The sequence below is a fragment of the Lates calcarifer genome, linkage group LG23 (assembly GCF_001640805.2).
Source record: "Lates calcarifer isolate ASB-BC8 linkage group LG23, TLL_Latcal_v3, whole genome shotgun sequence".
NCBI classification, from domain to species: domain Eukaryota; kingdom Metazoa; phylum Chordata; class Actinopteri; family Centropomidae; genus Lates; species Lates calcarifer.
Window position 1 is genome coordinate 1,193,867 of NC_066855.1, and position 23,801 is coordinate 1,217,667.

Here is a 23,801-nt window from a genome sequence, read left to right on the forward strand (position 1 = left end):
ACCCGAGCTGAGCGCTGCACATTTCTCCTGCACGGCTGGTGAAGCCTGTTTGTCAGTGGTTTGATCTTCTTGTATCTGTTTATTTCCAACATTTAAGTTCACAGAAATACGATGCTTTAATTCACTCCTAACGAGCTGATTCTTGACACTTACTAATGTTGGTTTCACCTTTTCTGTTTCGCCAGAGGACGGCGTCTCTGAGCCAACTTCCTGTGGAGGACCTCAGAGACCCCCTGCCTCCTCACTGGAAATGCTACATGTCTCCACAAGGGCGGCGATACTACGTCAACACCACAAACAACGGTGAGGAGACATTTTCCTTTTAATGTGGATATATATATGAATGTATATGAAATGTTGCCACTGTTTCTTCACAACAGTTTATCTAAAACCACAAACTGTGTTTTTACTTTTTAAAATGCAGACTGATTAATCAAGGTAAGTGTTAATTACTGAGCTTTAGAGATGCAAGAAACAGTTCATACAGTTTAATACTGTCATGGATTATGTGAATTACACCATAGGCTACAACTTGAGCCGATTTAACTCATATTTATTCACATTTTGGCGAAGTGGCACCAATAAAATTATGCTGAATTAGCTGTTAGCAGTTCCTGTTTGTAGAGGACCTGTGGCTGTACAGACAAATATCACTGGATTACTTTGACACTGAAGAAAACATAAAAATACGCTGGTTCTCAGGCAAGTTCTGGAGTTATAAGAAGTGTCATTGTGTGCCTTGTATTTTTGGTTTTGGAGAGGCTAGAAAAAACCACCACCCTCCGTACTCTTTAAATGCCAAGTATGTCTCTTATTGGATCCATGCACACCACTTCAGCATGCAGAGAAATCCAAAGCTTGGCAGGCCTTCTGTCCTTAGTTTTAGCTTGTGAGGCTGTGAATCGCTGTTCAGAGATGAGCTGCAGCAAATGGTCAGTTATGTCCATAAAACTGCTCTAAAGCAACTTCTACTGTGAAGTCATATCCAACCTGAACGCACTGGATTGAGTTTGATCAGAGCTTTGTTATTTAAACACGTCACATCTTCACTTTCAGACACAGCTTTCATATGTTAGGTCACTTTTTAGTTATATTAGTTAAGTTCTAATGTGTTTCTGTGAGATGAACTGATACCTCAGACTGTTCCTCCGCTCCGTAATTTACATTTTAAGGTTTGAATTTGTGACTCTGCACAGAAACAATGCTACACATGGGACTGAAAATAAAACAATATGTCTCATTTAAAATGTTTTCTCTTGTGCAGCTTGTGTTTATCTTGATAATGACACCTGAGCAGTTTCATCAGTGTGTGATGGAGTTTAACGTACGCTCTGTGTCAGTGCTGCACTGACGGTACCAGAGAGAGACAGAGGGCGCAGAAGAACTGATACTGCTGATAGTGCCTTGTTTCTGTCAACACAATCACCACTCAGTGTCTCCCTGAGCACACACACACACACACACACACTGGCACAGAGACAGCTTAATACCCTCCTCTATTCCACAGGCAGCCAGCAACAGATAGCAACACAGCCTGTTTTTACTATCCCTGGGTGAACTCACTGTAAAACCTGACTGATGGTACTAATATCTGGTCTTGGCACAGACGCAGCTCTCATGTGCCTTTGACTTGAGAATGTAATAAAGGTGAGAAAGACACAGTCATAAAGACAATGGGTGACAAAATGTAGTCTCTGCTCTAATGTTCAGTTAGCAAGGTTGTTAGCTTAGTTGCTAGCAGGACAATAAATTCACACAATATTCAGAAGACGTATTTGCAGCATGAACTCCTGTCTCTCCTGCAAACCATGTGAGGACGTTTATACGCTGCCTGAGGAGGTTAAATAAAGGCGGACGGTGCAACACAGCTAATAAGCTACAGCAGCTTCCTCTGGTTTTGACTCTCCGCTGCCGCAGAGGTCTGTTCGCTGTGGAAAGGTTCATTAATGTTGAACTGTGGTTTGTTTGAAGCATTTTAAATGTTGGTGTGACCAGGCCTTTATCCTCGCTCATTAAAGCGTTACAGTTTGAACTTTATATTATATATAACAGACATTAGTTTGCAGTAAATGACTGTGGACTCGCTCCTGTGTTCGGTTCAGCTGGTGTGAAGGTTGAGCTGTAAAAAGGAAGAGGTGAGGTCAGCGTGTGGTTTGAAAACAAACAGACCAACCGCACGATTTTGAGAAAGTAGATGAGTGATTTTAGCGTTAGCATTTAAAACTGAACAAAAGACAAACCGCCATTAAGTCCATCTGCGACCTCTGGCTTTTATTCATGCAAGATTACTTGGTAACCATGGTAACACATGCTGTAGGCGTGTCAGGATGAGCGTGGGGATTTACCCTGATACTGACGTGTTTTAGCAGTTTCTTGTTAAGTGTGAGTTTAAAGTAGCAACCACACAGTAACTGTCCTCTTTTAGTTTGACACTGTTTTATACAGTAAATGATAAACGAGGTCTGGTTTAGTATTAGTTCATTATAAGCTTTTTATTTATAAGCCGTCCAATCAGTGAGTTACCTGTGAGTCCATGTGACGTCAGGCAAACAGCTCTTGGTTTGTCTGTGGTGTTAAATCACTGGCACGTGGTTCTTCCTTGAGGCCCAGTGACTCTGTGCACCTGTAGCCTTCATGTAACTGGGCCTGTGGTTTAGCAGTCACTTCAGACAGTAACCAGCTTCACATTAGAGCTGTTCACATCATGTACGTCTCTGATCACGGCTGCAGTGCTCAAGTTGTGGCCACGAGGAGGATCTATATTTAGCCGGGGCTCCACCCAAGCACGAGACCAGGAGAGCTGTTCCTCCCTTTCCTCCTCTCCCTCTCTATAAAGATTAAATTAGATGCTAAATATGCTAATGTCAAGCAGGTGGAAACAATGGAGACTCTCTTTTCATATTGTACTATCATTTAACTTGGTCTACATTTGACAGATCTGTTTTGATGTGACAGGATTTGGAGGCTTCTTTAGTAGTAAAACTCATCGTATTCCAGATGGACACAGTCAGAAATGACAAGAGTGACGTGCTGGAAAAAATATTTCCTAAGAGGAAAAAATGATAAATGTTTCATAACTTTTTTTTGCGTGTGATAAAACACATCAGCAGCATCTGTATCCTGACTCGTAAAGAACGCCGTGTTGTTGCTGTGCGGTGAAACTGGCCTCTGAGGGCACAGCAAACCTCCAGGACTTATTTTCTGTGTCTTTGCTGCATGATGGATAAATGAAATCCTAAATGATGCTCAGTCCTGACACACACACACTCACTGTACTACACATTCACCGCAGCAGCAGCAGCAGCAGCAGTTTCCAAACAAACCCATCTGATAACATTTTTCTGAAACAATTGGTATTTATAGCATCTCTGCTATTTTTGCTGGACCTCCCTTTGGTTACGCTAAAGTTCAGCTAGATTAGATACTGCCCTGTGTGTGTGTGTGTGTGTGTGTGTGAGAGAGTGTTTTTGTGTTTCTGCATCGCCATAGTAACAGAGCAGTGTGCGTGGGTGAGGGCTGAATGTCCTTGTGTCAGAGTTTGTTTTTTTCTGGGTTTTCCTTCCTGTGTTGCTGGGTGCAGCGGCGCTGGGTGCTGTGGTTTTTACCAGTCGTCTCCTAAGACTCTCCACTCATCCCGGCCTGACCAGCAAACTGTTTAATGACACACACCAAACCAAACACTCAGCAGCCCCACACACACTCTAGATTTACTGCAGACACTTTCCAGGTATAAAATATTTTGACAGTTTTTTGACTTATGAAAAGTCAGCACATGATCTGGTCAGTAAATGACATCTCATGTGTTCTTCTCTTCAGGGTATCCACAGGGAGAAATGTTTATTAGAAGGATGTGTTACCTGAATTAACTTTAAATCTAGAATGTCTTTGTATGCATCAGTTTGAACACGTGTCCCAAACCAAACAAACATCCACTGGAGGAAAAAGCTCAGCACTGACATTAGTTCACTGCTGGTTTAAACACATTAGCTAGCTTCTTCTGTCGTCTTTCAGTCAGACACGCTGGCCTGAGCTTCTCTAACGTCTCTAATCTCCTTCTTCCTCTTTTAAGTAAAAAAATACATGAAATAGAATTTGAAAATATTTTGACGGTAAAATCACTCGACTTGAAATTTAAGTTGAACCTGAAAAAATAACATGGAGTCTTACGCAAGTGTCAGCTTTTTCCTTTTTCCTCCGAGCGCTGCCTGTCACAGCTCTGTCCTCTCTGGGATGAAACAGAGTGAATGGGCTGTTTTGATTGATAAAAACCAGAGACAGGAGCTAATGCATCAGAGACCAGCGTCATATGGTTGTGAATAAAATATAGAAGTGTCAAAGCTAACTAGGCCATTCCTCCCCTTCAGAATCAGGGATGTGCTGCATCACTCGTGGCAGGGTTAGTTTTTGCTTATAGATCAGCTGTTGACTGTTTTCATTCATACATTCACGTGTGCACATCTGCTGTCAGCCACACTCTGCTGAGCCTGAATCAGCCATGTATGCAGGATTAAAATGCGGTTATGACTGTGGGGAATCAGAAAAGCATTAATGGCTGCTTTTATGTCGTTAGACGCCACACACTAACGTGAATTCACATCATTAAGAAAAGTGACGAGCCTGAAAAGGACGGATGTGCTATTCCACAAACGTAAACTGAGCTGACTCGGGTTTATATTCCACAATCAAAGCAATTTAGACTTTTTAGACTTCAGCTCGTGTGTGTGTGTGTGTGTGTGTGACGAGGCAGCTGATGAGAATTAGTCCTGCTGCTCCTGCATGTGTATCACCGTATCTGGAGGTATGAATCTGGCAGGTGCCAACAGCCGTCTCTCATTTGTGTAAAACCCTGTTTGACTGGAAACGATCAGACATTTGCATTTCAAGAGCCAGTTGCCTGGAAACTCAACCTGTTTCACTGGGGTGTTAGATGTTGTAGTAAATATATAGGATTCACACGTCGCACCCACAGTTCATTAAACAACAAATATACATGTACGCATTAAAACTGGAAGCTGGTTTTAATGTGACTGAAACATACAGAGAAGCAGAATCTCCCGTTCTGGTGAAAATAATGATGCTAACTTGATTTGTCGTTTCAGTTCAGCCTCCTGGGTAAACTGAGTATTAATCACATAATAAATGTAATATAAATTGTTTTTTAAAGTGGTGTTTTGACTGCTATCCTTCTGCCAAGGAAAGACAGTCACAATAAAAAGCAATTTCCTCGAGCTAAGCAGATTACGCTGTGTTTTTCTGCATTAATATCCTATATTCCTCACAGTATCGATTTGTTTATGACAGGCTAACAGGGAGAAATTGAGGCATTTAGGGCCTGTGAGTAAAGGCTACGCGCTGGTGTTGTACATCAAACGTGAAGGCGCAGCCTCGCTCCATAAGCCTGCTGCCAGTTATCCTCTCCATGCGTGTCATTTGAGCTGATGGGCTTGGCTCAGTTGTCTCCTCTGCTAAGCAGCACCAAGAGCGGAGCCAGCCAGAGAGACCCAAATGAAATAAGAGCTCTTTACATGTCTGTGCCTCTTCTTTCTGTGCTGACAGGAAAGCACTAATTGAGCTCAGTGCGATGGTGAGAATGGACACAGGGGAGTAAAAATCAAAGAGAGCCCTTGTATATGAGGGGCTTTTGTCAGTCACGCTTTGTGTATCCTCGTTCTCCAGCATCTGTAGGTGAAAGAGGACGCAGACGTATCGAAGGAAGGTTTTACTTTTATTGGTGTGTGGTTAAAAGTTTGCACCTGTTGTTTTAAGTTTACCTCAAAAGACGGATGATGAAAAACAGTGTCACTTAAAATGACTGAGGTGAAGGGAAGCACACGGCCGTTGTACAGGATGTTCCCTCTGGCTACTGTAACAAGTGCCAAGTTTGCACCCGTGGATGGAATCACTTCTTCTTATCGTCGACCACAAATAGTTCCAGCACTGTTAACAGAAATGATATGACAGATGGTATTTCTCCTCTAATGTCACTGTTTTTCTTCCCTTTCTCCTCAACGCTGTCAGAGACGACATGGGAGAGACCGTCCAGTGCACCCGGGACCCCCAAAACCTCACTCCGACACAAAAACTCCCTGCCGGCAGGTACTGCAAATCTGTCCTCCTCCGTCTGAACTCCCTGTCACTTCAGCTTCCTCAGGTTTTTGCTGCCCCAGGGCTGTGAATCCTCCTCAACTTCCATGGTGGCACAAAGCACCCACTCATGCACACAGACACTTCCTGTGACTAATTTTATCTGTAGCCTCAACGGCAGGACTAAGGCCTGCTCTGTCTTTCTTTTGGCCCTGCTGCTAAAGGCAGACAAACCGAAAGCAGCAGTAAGGTTTGTGAGATGTTTCCCAAACGCTGGGAGCAACGCTCATTCATTTACGTCACTCCTATCACAAACCACTTCGTTTCACCTCAAACCAAACAGCAGAGTCTCTCTCTCTCGTACCAAGGAACTGAAGTTGGACAGTAATAGTAGAAAGGAAAACGCTCGTTCATGTCGGCGGCTGAACGATATTCATGACGATATCTTTTTAAGTTCAGGACCTGGTTACATCGACTGTTTGCAAGTTCACTTTGCTTAGTTATTGTGAAAAACTAAACTAACTACTAAACTAAATAAAGTTGGTTAGGCTGGCGTGATGGGGCCTTCCTGTGGATAACACTTGGGACATGAACATGTCCCAAACCAAAGGCTAAAGCTAAAAATGCTAGCTAGTTAGCTGTAGCACAGAGAGTTAAAGCCCTGATGCCACTTTCAAGCTAGCTGCTGTTTCACTACGTTCTGTTTCTGAAACCGTGCGACATGTTCCTGGGATTTACTCAGATAAATGAGCATCCACAGGACCTGCACTAAGAATTTTCACCTCTCGTGATCTTAACAAAGTCAAACTAGCTCACAGTTACGAAGAACTTCAGTTGAACTTTGTGATTGATTTATAATAACTGATGCCGTCCAGTCCACGTCTCCATTAGAGACATTTATCAAGCTGCACAAACAGAAAGACAGTTCAGCGCTGGCTTGGTTCAACTTGGATCAGCACAAGAAATAATGGAATTTCTTTCTCTCTCTCTGTCTGTCTTCATCGCTCCTCCTCTCTCTCATCAGTCAATGGATTTCACTCAGGTGGAAGTCCCTTGCATCTCGTGGAGCATTCACACAACAGTCCGGTTAGGAAGGGCAGCACAGAGCCACAGGTAAAGACGTCGCGCTCTTGTTTTTCCTGAACAACATGACACACACACACACACACACACACACCGCAGGCTAAAGAAACTGTCGAGTGAGCAGAAACTGTGCCTGAAAGTTTCCATTGAGCCACGTTAAAATCACACTACTTCCTTTTTTAATTGTCATTTTGTGCATTATTTAACATCATTACACAAGTCTGGACGGTGGTAACTGGTTTTGTCACTTTGCCCTCTGAAAATGAAACGTCTGTGTCACACTGAGGCGTCCCAGTCTCTGTGGTGTCTCCTCCCTCACACACTTCATCCTGCCGGGCTTTTCAGAGACATCACACCCAAACCAACCTTTGTTCCTTTGGATTTTCAGCCTCACTCATTCTAACAACACACAGAGGATAGTGTGACTCACTTCTTTCATGCAACATCTAAGGACACCTCTACAGCTGAAGCCAGAGACGCTGCCAGCTTCTTCTTTCCATCGCCCATCAGAGCGTTTCATGTAAATAAGTCGTCTCAACAAGATTAACTACATCATCATCATTAAACCAGGATCAGAACATAATAATCAGTTAATCAGGAGTGAAAGTAATTGTTAGCTGCAGCCTCTCTCCAGCAGTTTATGCCCCTTTACTGGCTGTAGATGTAGGAATTAATCTCCTCCTCAGTCAGAAGGTCGGACAGTCCGTGCACTTAACAGCAGCTTCTCATTCACAGGCTTTTATATGAGACAGAACTCGTCCCTCCAGATCTCTGTTATTCTCTGTGTTCGCTGATAATTCTCTCCTTTGTATTACATATGCTAATGTGATTCATTGTTAACATTAAAACGTTGACGAGAGCAGCTTGAGGGTTTAATTCAGCGCTCGTCTTAAACCTCAGATAACAATGTAATGATTCAACTTAAATTAACACATAAAACCTCTTATAGCATCTTTACAGTCATAAAGATAAATCAGATATATGATGTAGTCTCTCCACATTTCAGATCATTAAACCCCCTCTCTCTCATTATTAATGGAGAGGCTGATGGCAGTCAGAGCAGATTAATCCCTCCTACAGTATCTGCTCTCTTGATCATAATTAACCAGGCAGTCAGGGCACAGTTATACAGGATCCACCCACCACTTCTTCACTCTGTCTCCTCGTCTCGCTGCTTTTCTGCATCTCACACTCGTGCACACACACACCCAGTCATTCAAAAAATAAAATCACTCTTCAGCTAGTGACTATTCAAGGTCTTGCTCCCTGTTTCGTCCTCTGTAGTTTCACTGCAGGACAGCAGCAGGTGCACTTTTATATTTAGACTTTATCCTCTCCTCCTTTAACATGAGGCTGGAAATTACTCCAAGTGTTAGAAATCACACACTCTCATGCATCCACACAAAGAGAGAAAAAGCCAACCATGCTTTGCTTTGCTCTGCAGAACTATCCTCCCTACTCTGCACAGCAACACACACACACACATGAACACACATACTCACACACCAGCGGCAGCAGCAGCAGGAGCAGAGCGAGCAGCAGACAGACGCTAACAGCGCTCGCCAGGAAAACAACTGTGTTTGTGTGCGTGTGCGAGTGACGGTGTGTGTATGTGGAGCAGTCATGTCTGACACCGAGGATGGAGGTTTTGACGGAGCGTCCTTCTTCTTCTCTCTGCAGAGCCCGGGATCAACGTCGCCCACCAGGAAGCAGAACAAGGAGACCACGGTCACGGTGAGTGGGGCAACTCAGGGGAACTCTTAACTGAGCGTGAACTCACCTCAGCTCTCTGCAACAGCCCTGGAGGACTAGATTTGGTACCAGTAACTGCCCCCCCTCCCCAAGTTTGAAAATGATGATATAGAAAATTTGAAGAGTGCACATTTCCCTGGTGGGGTTTATTTTCTCACATATCCTGCATCAGCTGTGGGCATGAAATACAAGCCACCTGTGAGAGGATCATTAATATGTACGTTTTGAATTGAAATACAAACTAAAATCTCGACTATATGAGCTGCAGCTGTAAATGTGGAAATTTCCATTTTCTCTTTTTCCTGTGTGTCCTCTCATGTGAGAAGTGTTTGGTGCTTGTTTTCAGTTGCTAGTGTACAGATACACAGTGACATCATCCCATCCAGCATCCAGATCGTTTCTCCTCTGTTGTCAGGTTGTTGCATCCTGTTTGGCCTCTCGCTCTGTGGCAGAGGTGCTGCTGCTGTGACGTTAATGAATTTGTCCCTGACTTTTATTTTCCTAGGACTTTTTTTTTTTCTTATTGTACATTTAAAACCACAGTGTTGAGGTGGAGGAGGGGCACGTCTCGGCTTCCATAGCAACCAGGGTGATGCTATTGATAAGCAGATGGTTAAAACAGGAAACGTGAGCAAAAGAGAAGTGAGGAGAGCCACACTCGCTACCAAATGAACTGCTACTGACACTATATACCACGGGTTTCAGAGGTTATCTGACCCTTGGCACATGCAGTTTATACTGACAACACTGACAGAATCAGTGTTGGAAATTCTTAGTAATCTTTCAGACAGAAGTTGACAAAAGCATCTTTTCATTTTTAGCTGACAACAGTTTAATTTTTGATTTTTCTTGCTGAAAATGCAACTTCCACCAGCGGAGTTCAGCCGGTTAACGTTAACGCCGCGAGTTGCCTGGAGACTGTTTTCAGCTGACACTTTTTAAAAATAAGAACCATGTAAAAAGGTCTTCAATCATCTTTGCTGCTACACACACGTTATCCTGCTGAAAGCCAGAGGTTAACACTGCAGTAAATATGAGTTTGGCTAAAAGCAGATTTCTCATCTCTAGCTAGCAGCCGTTGTTTTTCTAGCTGTATCTACCCATCATAACTTTATCTCTGCGAGGTGCAAAAAGATGAAGTTAGCAAATGACAAGTGGCTAACTCATTGTGTGGAGTAACACTGGGTTACTATAGAGAGTACTGAGCTAGCTACTGGGACATGCTAATGGTTTCACACCATTCAAACTCTGGTTGCTGAATATATTTTTTATGTGGACAAGTCTAAACCTCGACTGACCTGCTGTGACAGGTGCTAAGCTGCGATTGGACTGTCAGTGTTTGGGGGAGGGGTTTAAGGAATGGTCATTTGTTGAGGTCACTGAAGGTCAGAAAAGAAAGTGTTGGAAGTGGTGTGTGGGCGAGAATTCAAACAAACCCATCAGTGAAGAGTGTTGGTAGCCTTCCCCTCATCTTTACCAGCGGAAACAGGGGTCAGTTTAAAGCTCTGCTCGCTGTCAACCTCTGGACCTCAGCAGTGATTAAATAGGAAGCCATTCCCTCAAACAAATTATAAGCTTCATAAGCCAAGATAAGGTTGAATTAGAGGCCTTTTTCTTTTTCTTCCTGCCATTTCAATCTGAATGTATTGGCTCTGGAAAAGTCATCAGTGAGAACGTACTTGTCGATTTGCTGTGAAAGGCGAGGCTCTGGCGTTAGAGACGGGTGCTCTCCGGTGCCACTGAAGTTAAAATAGAAACAGTGCATCCTCGCTGCAGGCTGTTTACCTCCTGAGGTTAATTGGAATGAATGTGAGAGAAGATAAAGCTCCTTTTGTTTGCCCCGGAGTCTTTGCTAAACCTGGTATCTGTTTGTATGTCTTTACTGTGAGGACATGCCTCTTCATTTATTTTCTTTTCAAGATGTGTGGTTTCTTTACTCTTCTCTCTTTTCCCTTTTTTTCTTTCAGCTGAATTGAATTGAATTGGCAGCTGAGGAATTTGCAGAGCTGGTTTTGCATTTTCATGGCAAACCAGAGTTTTTGTTCTGATGCTTTGTTTTGATGACTTGTCAAATCCTGACCCTGCAGTTGTATCCAAAGAAGCAGTTTTATTACCCTGTGTTTCACAAACCGACGAGGTTAGAGGGGGTTCATTTGTTGCAGAGCTTGTCCTCTACCTCCCCGACCACCCTGGAGGTTTGAAGAAAAAATCTCAGAGAGCAGCTCCGAGCCCGTGGGCACAGAGACGCACAGTGTCACGCTCTGTGTACAGTCCTATTGAGCAGAACCAAGCCGTTCACAGCAGGGAGCCAAAGAGACAATTAACTGCACCAGGCTCATTAACATCCATTTTGCTGATTGCTCTGAACCAAAGCAGAAGTTGAGATTGTTGTGGTGGAGAGCTGAACGAAGAATCCCAAACAGGCCGAGAACCACAAAGACTGTGTGTTGATAATGGAGGATGAGGTGCATAGAGAAAAGTGAATGAACAATGCTGGGTCGATTGGAGATGTCTTTTTTACTTTGGTGTCGGAGCTGCCAAGATGAGAGTGTTGCCAAAGCAACAGAGTGCAGACTACCTTGAATACCAGAGCAGAAGAGTGTGTGTGTGTGTGTGTGTCTGTCAACACCTAGAGCACTAATAGTGCTGCTGTACAGAACTGCAGCATCAAAGCAAAGTTGTCTGTTGTGATAGTATAAACTGCCCCATTAAACTGCCCTCCCTGTGGTTCTCTCTCTCTCTCAGATTAACTGTGTGACGTTCCCGTCGCCTGCCTGCATGCCGGAGCAACAGCTGCTAAAACCAAACGAATGGAGCTACTGCGACTACTTCTGGGTAAATTTACCTCAACATTTAAGAGGCTATAAATTTGTTGTCTACTGCCCCGAAGCACAAACTGGCTGTAAAATACCAGAGGAGGGGAACAGTAACAGTAACCCAAAAATCTTTTCCTGTGACAGCTGTAATCTAGTTTTTCTCAGCACAACAATGGAGGGAAGCCAGAGCAGTGCATCGACCTTTAACAGGGAACTGGTCCCTGTTTTGGCGTTAAGAGGCCACAGCTAGAGGTGGCAACACAACCAGTTTGTTTCATCAAAACTTGACTTTATCGGCTGTAGCTGGCGATGTGCTGCCAAAGTTGTTTTTTATTTCACGTTGTCTTGAATATCGTTACTGAAAATTACACTGAAATATCATGATACCATTTGATTTTAAAGTTAAAACCATCCAAGCACGTTCAGATTTCAGAAGTCACATACTCTGAACACACTGAGTCAACAACAGGTGTCGCAGATGTAACGCTGCACTGTGAAAGCTGAAAAGCAAATGCCACAGCAGTTTTTATTCCAGTAATCTGCATGGTGACTGATGATGACAACAGGTTTCCTGATTGGCTGACTGAGACTTCTGAGCTCTTTTTAAAAGTCGCTCTGCCTGTGTTGACTTTGCTGCTCTCCTCAGTAAATCATTAAATGAACATCCCTAAGAGTCCATGAGAACAAAAACAACACTGGATCCTTTTCATCTTTTAACGTGACACGCTGAGACGCACGCCGCACCAGCTTTAATAAGATCCAACGGACGGCGCGGTCGGATAATACATTACATGTAACCGGCTGCAGCACAGCGAGCCAGCCGGCCTCTGCTGCTCTGTTTGGACATCTCCCTCCCCTGCAGCGTAATCTCTACCAGGTGTGGGTGTGTGTAGAGCTGTAATCACACACACACAGAGGCGACAACACAGTGGAAAGAAAGAGTGAGAAGGGAAAGTTGAAACCAGAAACAGGGGATGGGCAAGTTTGGATGAAAACAAGCCTCTGAGCTTTATAATCAGTGTGTTTTTGTGCACTTCAGGAACCAGTTCACTCTCAGTTTACTGCACTAATCTGTTTTCTTAAACATCACACAAACAAGAACCCTGTAATCAGGATTAGAGAGGCCTATAAATGCAGATAAACAGTTTACTAACAGTGTGTGTGGTGACCTGCTGATCAGCCTTTATTTAATTATTACACTCCTCAAGTGATGTGATGTCTCAGTGTCACCTCTTTCTATTCCGGGGAGTTTTCAGCAGGTGATTAATTTCCTTCAGCTTCTTGGTCAAGGTGTGATGTTCTCGTGTTTGTTGCTAAGTGTGTGTTTGTTCAGTGTGTTTCTCGTGTGCTTGTTGTGTTTATCTCAGACCGATAAGAAAGATCCCCAAGGCAACGGCTGCATCACAGGATTTGAGGTTTTGCTGCAGAAACAGCTGAAGGGGAAACAGATGCAGAAAGAGATGGCCGAGTTCATACGAGAAAGGTATCGGCTTTATCATTTTTTTCACGTTTCATCCTCAGGTCACCATGAAAACCATGCAGCTCTCCTTAAACAAACCATTTCCCCTTTTTTTATGCTCATTCATGTACATCACAGAGTTGCACAACACTGAGAGGGCACATGGAAACGGTCAGAGTTGCATAAATGCTGTGTGGTAATGAGACTTTCTACTTCCCTCTCAGGATAAAGATAGAAGAGGAGTACGCCAAGAATCTCTCCAAACTCTCCCAGATCCCTCTCGCAGGCCAGGAAGAGGGGTGAGTGACCTTCCTCTGAGAAGGATTTTCAGGAGGGAGGACAAACCCCTTCTCATCATAGTGGAGCTTGATACTCATGTCTGCATGGACAAGAATCAATATTTAAAAAATGTTTAAAAAAGACACGTCAACACTTTAACAGCAGTCTGCCAGACTTTCCACTCTGCAGCTGCTGCAATGCAGAGGCTGTAAATGATGTGTTTTTGGGCTCCTTCCTCCACAGTATATGTTGTATTAATAATAATAATAATAAAGTGAGACTTGCATATTTCCTCCCACAGAGGTCAAAGGTCAGGGTCAGCTACAGAGGAGCTGGTAGAATTGCAGTTTCAGATGATTTATAATGTCAGAGAACATGAAAATAAAGAGACAGATGAGAGTGTACAAATTAGTGCGGAAAAGATCAGTTGATTCATCAACAGAGAATGATTTAACTCAAGTAAAAATGTCAAACGTTCACTGGTTCCAGCTTCTCAAATGTGAGAACTTCCTGTTTTTCTCTTCTTGTTAGAAAAACAGAGAATATCTTTTGGACTCTGGTTTTTTGACCTGGTGACGATGGCTAGCGTAGTCGTTTAGCATCACAGCTTGTTCGGAGTATTTTCAGTTTGTTGTAGATAAATGCTAATATCAGAGTAGGTCAGCCAGTCCAGGCGAGACGTCCTGGTGTGAGTCTGGGTCTGGAGGCCTGTCAGTGATGCTGTGAAACAGAATGGCTTTCCTGTAAATCACTGGCTGCTTTGATCTTTGTCCTGCAGCATACTTCAGCTATTAGAGAGCAGAGGGGAGGAGGGAGGGAGGAGAGAGAGTTTGGAGGCGAAGGAGGAGTAGCAGGAGTGAAGATGAGGGCAGTGAGATTTGAGGAGACAGGCATTTAGTTGTGTGTGTTGGGGGTTGGAGTGGATGAGGGGGAGATCCGGGGAAGCCCTGCAGGGAGAAAGAGTTTCCAGCCACTCCTCTTTTCTTCAGCCTGACAGCAGAGGGGATATCATCGCTGAGGGCAGCTCTTTGTCTGATTCACCGAGGGGACGCAGGAACATGGAAAGTAAAGTAACAGGAAGCTGAGAGGGGCAAGGCCAGCTACAGACACCCACAAAGAGAAGAAGCTGTGATTTGTACGGACGCCGCCCACGGCTTCGTTATTAAACTCATCTTTATTAAGAGATTCCTCAAGGACACAGTGGGAGTGCAGAGCAAAGAGTGTGAAGATCTGTGTCTGAAAAACACGTCGAAAAACATAATCCAGGTTTAAGATTTCAACGTCTCTTTAATATTTTAAACTTGCTGGTCAATCTATATCCATTCATGGGAAAATACGACAGCACTGGGTTATTTAATCTAATGCTGCTCTGCTTTCTAAAGCTTTTGTTTCTGGCGTTTCGCCCTGATATAATAATGACAGGAAACACAGTTTACACGGTGAGGTTTAAAGTTAAACAAAGAAATGACTTTCATATTAAAAGTTTTTACATGGATGGAAAGTGGAATGGAAAGAGGTTTAGCTCGGCTTACCCTCCCCTGCACTGTTTACATGCATATAAGATAACCCCTCTTCGTATTAGCATGGTAATAGAGGGCCAGAGTGGGATGGAATTGTCCTATATAGAATCCAGATTATGCCAGCCGGCTTAGTCTGCCCACACCCAGAAAAGTGCAACACAATACTTTCATTATTCTCTCCCTCAGGCCGCTCTGTTGTCAGACAGGACAATCGCTGTTTTGTTGGTCAGTTCCTACCATCCGAGCGGCCGCAGCCCAGAACCAGCCATCTATTTATTCCTGAATTTACCATTTGTTTGGTAGAGATGTGGCTGCGAGGCATGTGACCGCCCTTTATTGCCACCAATCATGCACTCTATCAGCTCTGTTGAAGGGAGGGAGGACATGGCAGAAGATTCATTTTCCCTTAGATACAGTATTTTGCTGGCAGCGATTTCCTGTCACTAAGGACTGGAAGACTGCAGACACATGACAGATGTAATTTATTGAGTGTGAATAACAGTTGGAGCGGTGCAACCTTTACAGTCTCATGTGGTTTAAAGGTATGGAACATACTGTACCTGTATGAGCTTTCAGTCTGGCCTGGCGTGAATCAACGGTTTGAAAGACATCATGAAATAAGCTCTTTACCTTCTGAAATGGCACAGTCAGGGAAAGTGTTAATGAATGGAACATCAGTTAAGGAGAGAGTTTGATTACACAGGAGGGTGGGGTTATTTATGATGCCTTCCAGTTGTGCTCAGAAGTTGGAATTTGAGTTCCTAGTCAGAAGTTTCAACTGGAACGCCCACTCACCACAAGTCGGATTTCCAACTCTGAACATCGGAGCAACCCGCCAACCCTGACGCAACACTTAATGTTTCGAGCAGCTTTTTAAGAACGTTCTGAAGTGTTAACATTAAAATCAATGTGAACAACTGAGGTGTTCTTCAGTGGCAGATTTGGTTTGAACTTGTCTACACTCTGAAAGAGCCACTACAAGTAAGCTCTGCGAGCATCCGTTTTTCCGACTTCTCAACTGGAACGCCGTCAACTCAGAGGTGACGTCTGAGCTCTGATGTAAATGGAAGGTTGAAGTCTTGTTTTTGATGACCTGCAGTGCTTTGGTTCCTCACTGTGCTGCAGTGATATACAGGTGTTTATCTAACCACAGTCATCTGAGGGAAACACTGATTTTCAGCTTTACAGCCAGTTACATTTTTTGCACCTACTAATGCAGGATGAGGTCAACGTCAAAGTGTTTAATTCATTAAAACCCCCTATGTGCAGAAGGACCGTTTTCAAACCTTGGTGTCTGGTGGTTGTATGGAAAAAAGATTCTATGAAACAGTGATGACTGCCCAGTGACACACAGCATGCATCAGTTTCCACTAAGACTGTGTCACTTTTCTACTCCCAAAAACAACAAACACATAAGTTCCAGTTCAGCTTTATTGTCATTTCCACACACATACATGACACACACACAGGAGACTTTGTCATGCTGGGATTTCATCAGAAACAGTCTGTAAATGTGCCTGATTGAAGTCACTGGCGATGAGGAAACACTGTAGACTGCTTCAATAAGAGAACAGTATTCACAACACTTCACAGTCGTCGGCTCCATCAGATGAGACCATCAGTCTCTTGTTGGCACACAGTCCACCTCCATGAATCTTAGAGGACAGCGATGACTGATCAGGTCTTTCTTTTTCTTTGGATCGTTCATATTGATCGTTCATTAAAGGTATCCTGTGGAGTTTTTATCCATTAGTGGCGCTGTGGAGCAGTGGTTTCTCATGCATGCACACGTGGTTGATGTGATTCATGTTCCCTGCCAATGGTCCGCTGACCTGCAGGTGGCAGTAACGTGTCTGAAGCTCTAAACACAACAAAGGCAGAGAAAACTTCTTGCATGTAAACAAGGTTTTTTTAAATTGGCTTTGCAAATGTTGCACAAAGGAAATTGTACAAGGAAGGAAATGCATTCAGTACATTCAGTTTATTACACCTCAAGGACACACACAATGTGTTTGGGTGAGTAAAGCTGAATGTAAACAGAAATGTAACTTGTTTACAAGTAGTTAATGAAGTTTCTGTAGGTTGTGTTCTTTGTTCAGTACCAGCAGCTGTTTCAGCTCAGGCTTACAGCACAGCTCTGCTCATTCCAACCAGACCACTGAGCCTCATGTGTAACATAAACCATGTCAGTTCAAACCACATCAGCTTCCATTCTGGTCATACACAAGTCTCATATCTCACTGTTCCCATTGTGCTGTGGAGGTATGTAAAACATCCAACCTGTGAATGAGCAAAAAACGAGGATACTCATGCAGACGTTATTTCAACAGTGTAGTGAATGTATGAGGTTTCAAAGCAGGAAACTGATTAAACATTTAAGTATAGCAACAGTACTGACGTTACCTTCCACAGCCTGTGTGGTGGGACAGATAATTCAGTCTAATTGGATTATAAACCTTGTCTGTATCCAGGTGATCATCACCTGTCTCAGTGTGATTTTTTTTTTTTGCGGCGGTAGAGTTGCAGGTGCCAGACTTTGCTCTGGCAGTGTTAGGAATGTTTTGGATGTCAGTCTGAGGAAATTCCACACATGTCTTCATTCAGAGCCGATGCTTTGAAGTGACCCGCTTACCCAGAGAGACGGTCAGCTCTGGAGCCGCAGCCTCGTGGCTCGTGATTGATTTACAGTCCAGACGTATGAAGAGGCTTTCAGCCTTATTCCGTCCTCTGTCAGAGATAATTACGACTCGTGATTCACTGCCTTCAAATCAAAACAAATGTCTGGCCTGTAATCATTGCATAATGTCCATCAGCTAATGAAATTTTAACGCTTCTCCTCAGAACAATATGAGCCTTCTCAGTGTTACTGCCCCCAGCTGTGCTGAGAGAATAAGCTGAGCCATATCTCATGTCCCATACATCCTAATCATCTGTTGAACTGGCTGTGGACCTCAGCTCAGTTCTCTAGATTTACTGGGTACTTGTGTATCTGTGAACTTTTGCTCTGACTCTGCTGCTGAACCCTGTGTGTGTGTGTGTGTGTGTGTGGTGTGTGTGTGGTGTGGTGTGTGGTGTGTGTGTGTGTGTGTAGACCCTGCTGCTCCACAGCCCCGTCTCACCCCCCCTCTCCCCCGACACTTTCTGCCCTCCCTCCACGTCTTAATGTAAAAGTGTGTGTGGTCCTCTCTTGTGTAAGATATTAAACACACACACTCTCTGCCCTCAGGACTCTGGGGGAGGCTTGGGCCCAGCTGAAGAAGAGTCTGGCAGACGAGGCTGAGGTTCACCTAAAGTTCTCCTCAAAGGTAAAAGAGCACATTTTGCTTCACCTCAGGAAGCTGTAGCCTGTTTGGTGCCTGCACCTGAAGATATGTCCTTGTGTATCTGTAAAGAATGAATGAGAACTGCATTGTTTAAGTCACTGGACTCTGATCATGTGTTTGCTCAGGATGAACAGCCAATGTGCTGACAGTGCAGATATTAGCTGTAGATAATCAACCATCATCTGTGTCGTGTTTGTATAACAGCTCAACCACTGGTCCTCCAGTTGTGTCTGTTTTTACCTCATAAGGAGTCAGAAAGCTCAAGTTGAAAGATTTTCAGTTGGCACATCTTCACCTCAATTTGCGCAACTAGGAGCATAACTCTAATATTTTTGAACCCGGGCCTTATTTTCCAGTGTCTCTGGGTGTAAATTATTGGTAGGGACAAAAAGCTGATGCAGGACTGAGCAGGGACGACCGCCAACAGCTGCTGCAATATAACACAAAGTCCGTCCACTGACGTTCCTGTTTTTGCCACTGACAGGCTCAGGATGTTATTCAACGTTATGGAAAGGATTCCTGCAGAGATAGAAGTTTTTATTAAAGAGAAAGATCCTTTTAGTTTAACCTGAAACATCACTGTGTATCTCTACCTGGTGTGATATCACCAGGTCCTGCCTGGATCTGTGAGACCAAGTATCCCGATCCTTTACATGAGTAAAAGTACCACACAACGACACAACGAGAGCATAAACGTGTGACGTTTCACTGAGGTGTGAGTTGGCGTACAGAGCTGATAAGTGTTACATGGAGTGAGGAACCTCTTGCTGAACAGTATGTGGTTCCATATTGACGGTGGGCTCTGCAGCCTACAGCACATGTGACTCATGAGGAAGCCACCCGGCCTTCAGATGTAGTTACACTGTGTCTCTGTGGGCTGAAGCACATGCATATAACACTGAGGCTTTGAATCAGCACTTATCAGCCACCACCTTTTTTTCTTGCTCTAGTCGTGACTTCCTCACAATGGCTGTGGGTTTAATCCCATGCATATGAAATCCATATAAAAGCACAAAAAAGTCATCATGCTTGCCAGACTTGAGTTAAGTTTTGAGTTTTTCTTACCCCCATCACCAGCTTCTAGGGGAGCATTGCTCTTAATTTGAAAGCTGTGAAGAGTAAGCTTTGGATGAGTTTGTCTTGGGAAGGAAGACGAAAGAGGTAGAGGCCAGGATTACAGCTGGACTGATGGAGGAAATGGAGTCGGTGATGTTATCCTCCAGAGATGCACAGATGTGCGGCGCTGTTCCAGCCTCTTGCAGGAGAGGGAAGGATTTGAGTGGAAATGAACTTTGAATGATGGCCTCTAATGTGGAGCTGTAGGCCTCATACATCACTGACAGCTGGAGCTCAGCTCCTCTTCACTCTGCAAGATCATATAACCAATGACAAGCTCGCTGCTCACAAGCTAGTCACGTCAAAAGTAACACCATCTCTGTCACATTCCTGGATCAGCGAGGTTTCATACTACATGTCATTAAACATGACTTCACTCCAGAAACTCTGTAAAGGAAGCTGAGCAGCGTCAACGTCTGATGCTCTGGTTGTTGTTTGGCTTCATAAAATCAAATGTTTCTTATGTAAAGCAGCAGAGGATGAGAGGATGATGACATAATGTAGAAAGCAACCAGAGAGCATGGAGCTAATTATGGTTTTTAGAGAATCAGATATGTAGAAGGAGGAGGAGAGAGAGAGAGATTTCCCTCTTTGATTGATAACTTTATCACCACTGAAATTTAAAAAGCATAATTCTCTTCATGACTTGCTGCTGGGGAAAGAAGTAACTCAGCTTCATCACCACTTTATATGCATGAAGAGTTACTGTATCTGCGTCCTGGCTCATATTGTCATTCAGCACTTAAAGCTGCCACCAGATTTATTCTTCTCAGTTATCAGGAGTCTGAAAGTAATCAAAAGTTGCACATGCTTTTGGACAGTGAACACAACACGTCACTGACTGACACCGAATTGAAATTCTGCTTCACACGACGCAGAATAATAAATTCTCTCTCTCTCTCCCACCACACGCTGATGCTGAGGAAACACAACAGAGATGAGTGAAAATTACTTTTCTGACTTTTCTTCCTCTATATTTGTCCTGTTGAAAACTTGCCGTCCTCACATGACACCATGCAACTGAATGTGATAAGCTGAGGAGCCAAATACAGCTCTGGCCTAGTTTATTTCAGCATCAGTGTGAGCCTGTCAGAGGAGCAGCCTCACACTGAGTCTGTTGTTGCTTCACTGTGCAGAGCTTTGGTCTGCGTTCTCCAACAGGGTCCAACTGAAAACCCCTTCGTTGTCAGTGTTAAAGTGATGCTGTGTTTTTCTGAGCAGCTCCATAGTGAAGTGGAGAAGCCTCTGCTGACCTTCAGGGAGAACTTCAAGAAGGACATGAAGAGGTTCGACCATCACATCGCAGACCTGCGGAAGCAACTGGTCGGTCGCTATGCAGCAGTGGAGAAGGTACACACACACACACACACACACACACATATAAGAACAAGCTAAGCAGCTCTTAATGTAACACAGCTCTGTCGCTGCGTTTGGCAGCAGCAGAACTTCAGGAATCATCTCGCTGGTGATTAAAATTCCACATCTCTTCCATAAGCAGACGGCTGTTTCCTGTGCCTGGAATGCCTCCTGCTATTTGTATATGTACAATGAAACGCAATTGGCTGAAGCCTGAAGGCAACTGCAAATCTGTCTCACATCATCTGTCATCTGAGCTCTGAGAAGGACAGCTTCTCTCTGATAAACTCATCTGATGGACAACTGAGTATTAAAGCTGCTCAGAAATAAGAAAGGACCTGAACACACATGATGCAGAGAGAGTGCTGCATTATCACTGTGCTGAATGGAAGCAGACTGTGACATTATAATATCTGCAGAATTTACCACTTTAATCATGTTTGTTTCCTTGTTAAAGAGAAATGTAACAGCAGGTTGTTAAAGTAAAGAAGTATAGAAGTTTTCTGTACGTGCAGCTGTGAGATCTGATTTTCTCTGGTTGCCTTATCGCCATCAGGCCCGCAAAGCTCTGGCTGACAGACAGAAAGAGCTGGAGCTGAAGACTCAGCAGCTGGAGATCAAACTCAGCAACAAGATCGAAGAGGACATCAAGAAGGCCCGCAGGAAATCCACACAAGCAGGTCAGAGCCAGAGGTCAAAGGTCACACCGCAGGTGACCGTGGGGGTCACAGGCTTGCTCAGGTGTTTGTTATTTTAAATGGGAGGACGTGCCGGTCGGTGTATTTATGTCGTAAGCTCTTTCATGTACGCGGGTGTAAAAAAACAGGGTGTGCCCAGTAAAAGCTGATCAGTTTCTTTTAGTGAGCTCTGAAAGAAGGGAAGAGATCAGCCGACATTAAACCCAGAATGTAATCTAGTTCTTGTCAGGTCGGCAGCCCTGTGAACAAAGAGGAAACTCTGATATAATTCAAGAAGAGACGTCTGAAGCTCCACAGGCTGCAGAGACGTCACAGTCACTGTGTGCTGAGCAGAGACGGTTTCAGATTATTCTTTAATATCAGTCATACTTTGACTCTCAGAGAGCAGGACGAGTGCTTCTCATCTCAAACAGCGTCACATCAGCTTACTGATCTCAGGTCTGTTTAGGTTTTTACTTTGAGATGAAAATAAACCAAATCAGACAAGAATGCGTCTGAGGGAGGGAAGTGACCTGAGCTGATTTAATAAAAATAATAAATCTACAAGATATGAAATTAAATGATGGTTTTTTGGAGTTTGATTCATTATTTTAGTTTCTATGTCGTACATTTCTTCTTAGGACATTAACATTATTATTATTATGTCCTTCATAATTCATAATTTCATTCTCAGCGAGAATGAAAACCTGGTCAGTGTTTGTTGTGTTTATTGGAGATGTTGACCCAACACTGGCACAATTCAAAAAGTGAGGGAGTCACTGAGATCATTTGACCTCTGGGGACCATGAATATCTGTCCTAACCCTCATGACAGTGTGCAAGAAAAACACACACACATTCTGGAGCTCAGAGTTTCTCCATATAGCAGAAATGTGCGTCTGGATTTCATCATTCACCCGAAATGAAGTCCGTCCCCTCCAGATGTGGGCTTCTCACTTATCAGAGATCATCTGAGCGCGATCAGCAGTGGTTTGTGTTGTTCAGTGTTCCTGCAGCCCTTCAGTGGAACGCTCACTGGGGATCGGCCGTGAACTCAGATGATGTGTTTGTCTTTATACATGAGTCATGAGCTTTATCAGCACTTTGAGCCAGACTGGGAGGTTTTTAATGCAGAGGAGGGAGAGGAGGGAAGGAGAGGGCTCCGAAACATTCTTCACACGACTGGTCTGTTCACACCAGACTGACAGAGAGGCGTGGGCGAGGACTAACTCCACAGCCCCCTGGGAGCACTACACACACACATACTGTACATGCACATTAATAATGCCACTGCAAAAAATATCCGTCCCACAAAGTCACTTCATCTATCACAGAGATCACACAGTGTGAAATATCTACTCATTTGTTTGTTTTTTAATTAGTGGGGAGAATGAATTGACTAAGATCGTGTGACTGACTCCAGTGTAATGTTCGGGTCAGCTCGTTTGATCAGACTCAGGCTGCTCTGCTGAAATACTCGTGAACTTGTGACTTGTGTGTGTTTTGCTTAAGCTGAAATTCTATATTTCCTTATTGTCCACAAATGCTCTCTGTCCTCTGTTGAATCAGTATCACAGTTGACATATTTTCTGTATTTGATGATAACATTTAACACATGATTAACAGCTCTGTGCAGCCCACACAGCCCCCGACCCTCAGTGGGCAGCTCACAGCATTGTTTGGTGAGAGCTCTGTTTACCACGCACACAATGAAACACCAAGCTGACGTTTTTGATTTACACACTCTGGAAGCCATTTTGGAAAAGCTCCATTTTGAAGGGAGACAGACGCTGTTTGAGTGTGGACACAGGCGCTGGTGTGAAGAGTGTGAAACACAGTTTTACAAACTTCTCCAGCTGAATGTGGATGAGTGTCGCGTCAGTCAAACCACACCTTGCTCTGCTGAGTATTTGGGACGGTGTGTGTGTGGGTTTGAAAACAATGTTTATTGTAATGGAGAAACATGGCACGCAGTGTGGCTCACTGATGTGTTTTTAATAGTTTCTGGACAACATGGAGGTCGATGGCACAGAGGAATAAGACGTGTCAGACTTCACTCAGTAGGAGGTGTTTTCATGGGATTTGTTCTCCAGACTTATCCTTTAAAGTGACGTATTCTGTTTAATTGACACGACAAGACCTCAAGTGAACTGCCTGTCTGATGTGTCAGTGAAAGCAAATGAAACCTCCTCACAAACAAAACGACCAACGTGAACACTGTCAGACTGACAGACGGTGAAGTGTAACTGAAATGACAGTGAATCAGGCTGCATGTCGCTGCAGGGTCAGCTCTGAAACACAGTGAAGATACAGCATGTTAGAGAGTGTGTGTGTGTG

General features: G+C 43.9%; 1 protein-coding gene across 1 annotated transcript in view; it reads left to right on the top strand.

The window, feature by feature from the left end:
- gas7b (growth arrest-specific 7b) overlaps positions 1–23,801 on the top strand; it is a 42,266-nt gene that overhangs the window by 12,820 nt on the left and 5,645 nt on the right. The window contains exons 2-11 of the mRNA XM_018687951.2: positions 186–303; positions 6,019–6,096; positions 7,109–7,197; positions 8,848–8,901; positions 11,665–11,754; positions 13,103–13,218; positions 13,419–13,493; positions 18,220–18,298; positions 20,654–20,782; positions 21,345–21,468. Coding sequence (XP_018543467.1) covers positions 186–303; positions 6,019–6,096; positions 7,109–7,197; positions 8,848–8,901; positions 11,665–11,754; positions 13,103–13,218; positions 13,419–13,493; positions 18,220–18,298; positions 20,654–20,782; positions 21,345–21,468 — 952 coding nt within the window. The remainder of the gene's footprint in view (positions 1–185; positions 304–6,018; positions 6,097–7,108; positions 7,198–8,847; positions 8,902–11,664; positions 11,755–13,102; positions 13,219–13,418; positions 13,494–18,219; positions 18,299–20,653; positions 20,783–21,344; positions 21,469–23,801) is intronic.